Source organism: Ictalurus punctatus, chromosome 4 (assembly GCF_001660625.3).
Source record: "Ictalurus punctatus breed USDA103 chromosome 4, Coco_2.0, whole genome shotgun sequence".
NCBI classification, from domain to species: domain Eukaryota; kingdom Metazoa; phylum Chordata; class Actinopteri; order Siluriformes; family Ictaluridae; genus Ictalurus; species Ictalurus punctatus.
In genome coordinates this window covers 32,139,580-32,148,028 of record NC_071284.1, presented here as the reverse complement: position 1 = coordinate 32,148,028, position 8,449 = coordinate 32,139,580, and the positions used below count along the sequence as shown (strand labels likewise).

Sequence of the window (8,449 nt, the reverse complement as noted above, 5' to 3'; positions counted from 1 at the left end):
TTAAAGAGATTTAGATGCCATTTTACCCATCATATTTTTCTTTGTATTTAGTTCAGGTTTAAACAGAATAATATAACATTTAGGTGTAAATATACAGAATAGTAGAGCAAAACTGGAGGCCAAAATAGCAAATATCTCCACAGCTACAGTAAATTTTCCAGGAGAGCTGACATAAGCTGGAATAAAGGTGATCCACACAGCACAGAATATGAGTATGCTGAATGTGATGAATTTAGCTTCATTAAAATTATCTGGCAGCTTTCTAGCTAGGAAAGCCAAAACAAAGCACAAGAAAGCAAGGACTCCAATATAACCCAGCACGGCCCAGAAACCTATAGCTGAACCCAAGTTACATTCTAATATGATCTTTTCCTTGTAGTAGTTCATGTTCTTATAAGGGAAAGGAGGAGAAACTGTCAACCAAAGCACACAAATAAGAACCTGTATGAGAGTGAATGCAAGAACACTGAGTCTCTGCTGTAGAGGTCCAAACCATTTCATGATATTACTGCCTGGAAGTGTAGCCCTGAAGGCCATTAGTACAACTACTGTTTTCCCCAGTACACAGGAGATACAGAGGACAAAGGTGATCCCAAACGCTGTGTGGCGCAGCATACAGGACCATTTAGAAGGCCGTCCAATGAAAGTTAGTGAACAGAGGAAACACAGAGTCAGGGAGAACAGCAGCAGGAAGCTCAGCTCAGAGTTGTTGGCCCTGACAATAGGAGTGTCCTTTTTAATTAGAAATAAAATAGCAACTAGCACAGTTAATACAGCTCCAAACAAAGAAAAAAATACCAGTATAATCCCCATAACCTCTGTAAATGAAAGATACTCTATGACCTTTAAGACACATTTATCTCTGTCAGCATTAGACCAGTATTCTTCTGGACACTGCTCACAGTTATTTGAATCTGCAAAATAATCATGATTCTGATTAGGTGGCAAAATAACCATTGTTTTGTGGTTTTATTTACTGATGTTTTCATTCAGGAATTGGATCCTAAATAATAGGTGAAAGACACAAAATGTACAACTAACAAATTGTCTTTGAAACTTGGTAATGCTGAAATTACCTGTCTGGTTACTGATCTCTCCCTCTGCACATGGTATACAGTCATAACAGCAGACAGGCCTTCCTTTCTGTGCAGCTTTCCTGGTTCCTGGAGGACAGCTCTCACTGCACACAGACCTTGGCTTCTAATATATACAATATATAATGGCTTCAATTAATATTATCCATATGAAAATAAAAACATAGATTCTGCATTGCACAATTGTAGCATGAGATGTCAAGATTTATATATTCTACTTTAATTTAGAATACATTTAAATATAGCATAACCAAAACTGTCTGTACCTCTGGTTTCCCTCCAGCCCAACTTATATCGTTAGCATTTAAGACAATTTGTTGTCCAGCTGGTAGAGCGGCATCGTAATACCCCACAACCTTAAACTGCACTTCTCCGTCAAAGCCTCGTTGCCAGTTCACTACATCGTATTTTGCAGCTGTTGCCCCAGTGCTGTCAAACCAAACCCGTTCTTCTGTTTTGGTTGTAAAGTTAACCTTTTTCAGTGACTCAACAACCTTTCAAGGGAAACAGAGCATAGCAATCATTTGATGAAAATATGTCATAGCTTAAGTGTGTCCTTCTTTTTTTTATTATTGTTACCTGCCATGATTGTATTGTCTTGCCATTCTCACAATTCTTGTTTTCTGTGCATCTCAACAGGCTGTGTAGAGAATGTGCCACAGCATAAATTGCACTGTATATGTTATTGGCATATCTCAATTCTGCTATATCTTCATTGTAGTTTTTAAAGGTAATGATTTCGTCATATCTGCTACAGTTGTTTTCAGTTTGAGAAATGTTTCCCTTTGTATTCAAACAAGGGAAATCTCTTTGCCAAAACTCGTTACTAACATATTCAGCAAAACCACCAATGTTCAATTTTCCCACATCAAATCCCATGGATCCAAGCAACACATTGTAACTTGTTGGAGTTACTAGATTGACTGCAGTAATCCATGCCTCAACACCAAGCATCTGGTAGCCAGTGACATTCCTCAGAATAAGTTCTTCTACTAGAACGTTCATCTCAACATGGCCAAGAAATACAATGATTACTTTGGCTGTGCCTTTCTTAATAATGTCTACCACTTTCATTAGTTTGACAGGATCTGACCGGTCAAACTTCTCAGAGTACTCGACACATATCCCCTCCTCTTTGGCTGCATTCAGAAAAATGGCCATTCCATTGTTTCCGTAGTCATTATCACTGTTCACAGCTCCCACCCAAGACCAGCCAAAGTGCTTGACCAAATATGCCAATGCTCTACTCTGGTAGTAGTCACTCGCTAGAGTCCTAAAGAAAGAGTGATACTCTTTTCTGTTGCTCAAGCATTCACATGTGGCAGCATGACTTATCTGAGGACACAAAGATAAATCTCAAAAGCATACTTTTACCACAAGTTTGTTTAGCTAGAACTGATACCCTATCGTTTACATCTGTCAGAAAGAACCTTATGCAGGAGATAGAAAACATAGACAGCAATTAAAAACTAGCATTAAGAACAACGGTAATATGTAAAAACAGAGATTTATAGTATTTAGAAAGAGTATGAAGGGAAGAATATAAAAGCTCTGTCACCAATACTAATTTCACTTAGTTAAAATCCTTGTTACGAATCACATCACCTTCACATTTTTATATAACCATTAATGAGACAGTATCATTGCTTTAACAGTGTGTTTTTCATGGATGCTAGTAATTCCAGGAAACCTTAATACTGGCCAGGTGTATTGATTTGGTCCTTTTGTGTACAGCATAGTTGTATACTTGACAATTCATAGTAATATTAATGAATCAGATTATTGGTGAATTTAAACCTTCCAAGGGTATTTTGTAATTAGTCAGCACAATATTTGATCCTTACCACTGGGATTCGAAAAGGCCCTGTAGTTTTTGTGAGAACTACAGTAGGAGAAGACTCTGACTCCCCTATGATAGCTTGTACTACTGCTTGTCCAGAGCACGCATCATCTGCTGTCATGTCCTGACCATTCATCAAAGCCATGGCTGCTTTCATAGATAATAATCTTGAGCCACAATTGTCATAAATCCTGTAACCAATTGTGATATTTGGGAGCAAGCTTTTGCTCCTGTTGATTTCCTCAATTACAAAAGTCATGGTCTGAGCAAACCGAAATTCTCTAAGGTTAAAACTGTGGACATTCGCAAACAAATTGATACAATTAATATTAATTGTTGAGTAAAATCTCAAAGTAAAAAAGTAAAACACAATGTTTTTCCTAAATAAAGAACTTTTAAATAAAAAACTCTTCAATTGCAACAAACCTAGTGCAGATTAAAGGTTCAGGTTTTTCAGTATATTGCAGTGATGAAAGCTTTATATCACCATGTATTGAAAATAAACCTCCGATTATCACATCTCCATCTTTAGACAGCAGGGGATAAGCCGGGCTGTCTAGAATATGGCAGTTTTCCCCTTTTGCCAGGCTGAAATAAAGCAACAGTACAAAGAAAAACATCACAAAGTTAGCCAGCTTTGGCTTCATGAATTCTCAACAGATGTAGTATTCACAAGTTTTTATAGACATGCTCAGAACTCTTTTGAATTTGCCCATTAGATTTGGACAAATCAGGAACGATGAGCTTTGTGATGTCATTATAGGTCAGTATGCTAGAAAGGCACTGCATGTTTCAGTTTTTTCACTCAGATTTTTTTCACTCAGTTTATATTTCATTGATAATATATATTTGGAGAATATTTGGATATTTCATACAGACAAGTGACAAGGACAAATGATCAAGTTTGATGTGTATCATTCAATGCTTATTTTCCTCACTATAAAAGCCTTGATGCTCATAATGGGCACCCTTTCAGCATACTTAGTACTGTCTGACTACATACAGTAGTGCTTGAAAGTTTGTGAACCCTTTAGAATGTTTTATATTTCTGCATAAAAATGACCTAAACTTTCATCAGATTTTCACACAAGGCCTAAATGTAAACAAAGAGAACCCAATTAAACAAATGAGACAAAAATATTAGATTTGGTCATTTACGTATTTAGGAAAATGAGCCAATATTACATATCTTTGAGTGGCAAATGTATGTGAACCTCAAGTATTAGCAGTTAATTTGAAGGTGAAATTAGAATCAGGTGTTTTCAATCAATGGGATGACAGTCAGGTGTGAGTGAGAACCCGGTTTTATTTAAAGAACAGGGACCTATTAAAGTCTGATCTACATGCCACATGTTTATGGAAGTTTATAAACAACAAAGATTACTCCAAGAGCAAGACATGTCTACTTTTAGGACTTGTGTGAAAACCTGATGATGTTTTAGGTCATATTTATGGGAGGAATCCTGTTATGATGGATTTAATCAGTGTCAAGATATTATAGGTCTTTAGAAATAAAATAGCAACTAACACTATATTTTTCTTCTTTTTTAAAAAAAATAAAATCACGATATAGTCTTTTTTGAAGAGGGGACCACATAAGTCAATGTATTTAGCTGCAGTGATAGAGAAATGCAATTGCTATGGGTTGTTAGGGAAAGTTTTAGAGTTGTAGTGTCTTGTAGACTATCCGTGACCTTGGGCTCCTAGGCATGGGTGGGTGAGGGAAGAGATTGACCTTTTTTGTTTGCCTTTATGTTTTGTGCCTGTCTCCCTGTCTTAGGCGTCTTACATTACAGGCATCTTACATTATAGTTTATTGCTCTGGCCACATCTGCAGTCCTCATACCTCCCTGCAGCAGGACTATAGCATGTTCACGCATGTGAGCAGGAACCTTAGTCATCTTTCTTCTGGTGTTTTTCAGACTCAGTAGAAAGGTCTACTTTAAAACATTGCTTAAACCCTTTCCCATAAAGATCTGTAAAGCTTATTTGAATTTTAGAAAATTATCTTTAAAATACAGTCTCCTGAAAAAGGGACGTTTCTTTTTTTTTTTTGCTGTGCATGTTTATTATTGAGTTTGACTAGTCACTGAATAGGTCTAATTTAAACCTCAATAACTCAAACTAAAGTCTATAAGTAATATCAGCTTGGAGCTAATGTGTTCGGTCAGTGGATAGTTCAGGAATTAAAAACTCTATAGCTCTATAAAAAAAAGTAGACAAAACTTTATTGCACACTTTTAGTGAGAAGATACATTATAGGATCAGGTAGGATGCATCATCAGCAATGCTTCCTGATGTAATCATGTGTTTCTGATCTTTAGATACCCTCATTCAGGTGACCCAAATAATAATGGATCACCCCTCCTGATCCAAAGCAAGAAAAGGCCCTACACCCTACTTCTCTCACATTAATCCTGCAATCCCTGTTCTCAGCACTCTTCCATATGTTCCTGATATTTGGCACACATCTCATTGACCTCCTCAGTGTGATCTTTCCAGTTTACTGTCACCTCTATAATTGGTGATTGTTTTGAGTTGTCTGATAGAGTCAGTATGTCAGGCAAGAGACAAAATATTAAAAGAGAACTTGAGATGCTTGCCCAGGTCAACTCTCAGCTGCCAATCTAATGACATGGTGAGCAGTCCTGCTGGTGTTCTGCCTGTGGCTGTTCTCCAGTTCTCACAGAAGTGACCCTGTTACTGAGAAGGGGGTGGTGCTTGATGGTGTTGATGGTGGTAGAGATGCTTTCTGCTACTTCCTTGAGCACCTGGTCATGGTGCCAGCAGTAGCGGACGTCTCTCAGGGATATTTGGCAAATGCAGAGGATATGTATTTAAATAATGTTTAAACAACATTTAATGTATATCTATAATAATAGATTATATTAAAATAAAGTAATAAAATAAGTCAACACAGAAGGACTCTGTTGAATTTATTTTACAGTTAACAGGGTTCCTCTCTGCAAAATTTTAGTATGAGACTACAGGATTGCTAAAACTAGATGAATGGATTTTACTGGATTAAGGCTTTTATTCTGGTGTATTTGTTGTTAGGCCTTCATCACAGAATGAACCTAATAGCATTATTAGTTTGATTAATGCTCTGTTGATTTCCAAAGATAACTTGTTATATAAGGATCATAAGAAATGCTTAAAATCCTCTATCAATTTATCTTCAATTATCTTTACAACTTATCGTTTGTATTATCACACCTGCGGTACAGTTCAGATTTATTCAGATATGAAGATTGGAGGCTCACAAGGTGCACACAATGATTGAGGCCTGCATCACTATTAGGACAAGGAGGCCTGTTTTTGTCCTCGTAAATATCATGCATATTATAATAAGGTATTGCAAATTATAGAATTGTACAATTATGGAACATGTCTGACCATCGAATAATTCAGATGAAGATGTTAAATTACATTTTTGCAATTTGTAGTATGTACCAAATACAAAATAAACGATTTATCTTTTACATCTGATTTAACTGTACATTGCGTCATACACTGTTTATGCTGTGTCACTGTTGTATAGAGAAATGTCAATCCCTGCAGATGCATAATTAAATTTATTATGTTCCATACAGCAGGGGGCTAATTAATATGGTTGTTGTTTTTTTTGTGATTATAATGGTTGTTTTCCATGTGAGTGGAAAGGATTCTGTTTTGTCAGCTTGTTTTCTCAAGATCTAACTTGTCACCACCTGAAATCCCTATAGACTCGGCCTCTCTTTGTTTCTATTCCATACTCCCATCTGTACTGCCTCCCTAAAGCACAATACCCTTTAACCTTGTTTCTCTGTATTTCTCCACAAATAAAAGTTCAAACATCTAATATGCTAATATCAATTGTGTAAAATAAATATGTGAGCTTTATACTGATTATTTGTTTGTAAGGTTAGTCATCTTATTTTACACAAGACTGATATATAGCAGTTTCCTAGGGATATGGATTTAGTTAACTAATAAACTGGCATCTTGGTGTACAGAATAAAGCAATAAATCATAAGAACATATAGAAAATATCATTTACAAGGCATCTGATGCTGGAGATCACAGTTTCACACCGTTATCTGTCTCCTTGTCATTACCAAATTAAAATATCTGATTAAACATAATTAAACATTATTTCCTAATAATTATCCTTGGCAGGAGGTATTGTGGGTGTTGCACTAGTTTGCTGGCTCAAATAATAGTTTTCAGTGACATTTTCTGATCCTAGTATGTGTTGTTTGTCTTTAATTAAATTATAAATTAATTTTAACATAATTTTTTATATAACTTGTCCATATAGAGTCTGTAAGGCCCATATTAGTGAAGCAGGCATATTTATCCACATTGCTTGTAACAAAGGCCTTAGATGACGGCTTCACATGAAATAAATTTTGTAGATTTAATATAATATTTTGTAATTTATAAACCTTTTCAGTCACGTCTGTAAAAACAATGTAATTGTATGTAATTCTTTCATTTGTTTAATTTATCATATTATCTGGAAATATATTTTTCTGTGTGATAATATCAGCACAGATGATTATTGCTTATATACTCTTTTGCATTTAGAAGTGACATTGGATCAATTCTGTCATGGTAAAATAACAGTATTTAAAATGCTCTTGATGCTGATTATACCAGTGGCTGCCTCCGTAGACAGATATCACACAGTCCATATATATATATATATATATATATATATATATATATATATATATATATATATAATTTGTTCTCATGCACATTGTGCTTGTGAGTAAGACAAGGTAAAACATGTATATTGTCCAAACATCATCAGTTGATATAGACGTAGAGATACAACTGGCATTGGCCCATGTTCTATAATCTTCATAGACTAAGGTTAATTAGGATAGCAATTGGTCAAAATACTGATCTAACTACTCATCGTTGGCTACCTTCCTTGGACTAATATTATTCCTGATATTAGATGAATGGAGTTTCTAGGTAGTGGTGAGAACACATTAAAAGTATCTGTTATGGCTTTTATCCTGTCGTATGTGCTGTTGGGCCTTTATGGCACAGAGTACTACATAGCATCATTAGTTACATTAGTGCAATCTTTAAAGGCCCTTGCAATCTTTTATTGGAGGGTCTTAAAATGCTTAAAAAGGCTTACCAAAAATGTATGTACATGACTTTACTTCCTTGACTTTACACAAAAAAAATATCTGTCTATCACATTTGCTGTACAGTTCTGATTTGATTAGATATGGATAATCAGATATGGCAGCCCTCAAGGTGCACACAATAAGTGAGGCCTGCATAGTTATTAGGACCTATGCATATTTAAAGTTTAAAGTTCGTTAAGTTGCAAACAGCAACAAACACAAGTACACACTTTTACTGTGCTTAATTTTGTATTGGTTTTTATATTCATGTTCCTCTTGTACAAGTTGTTTTTATGTGACCCTGATCATTATCATGTCCATCAGAATATTATAGTATAGGAGCTAGTATAAGAGGACATGATTACGAATACTATATTGTTTTAAGG

At 35.5% G+C, this 8,449-nt stretch overlaps 1 protein-coding gene across 1 annotated transcript; it reads right to left on the bottom strand.

Annotated features, from left to right (window-relative positions):
* Nucleotides 1-3,554, bottom strand: LOC124627820 (extracellular calcium-sensing receptor-like). Its single transcript, XM_047154568.1, has 6 exons — nucleotides 3,361-3,554; nucleotides 2,939-3,227; nucleotides 1,674-2,429; nucleotides 1,361-1,588; nucleotides 1,077-1,200; nucleotides 1-914 (listed from the first exon to the last, which is right to left on the bottom strand). Exons 1-6 carry the CDS (start codon nucleotides 3,552-3,554, stop codon nucleotides 1-3), a joined length of 2,505 nt encoding a protein of 834 aa, XP_047010524.1.
* Nucleotides 3,555-8,449: the final 4,895 nt, after the last annotated feature.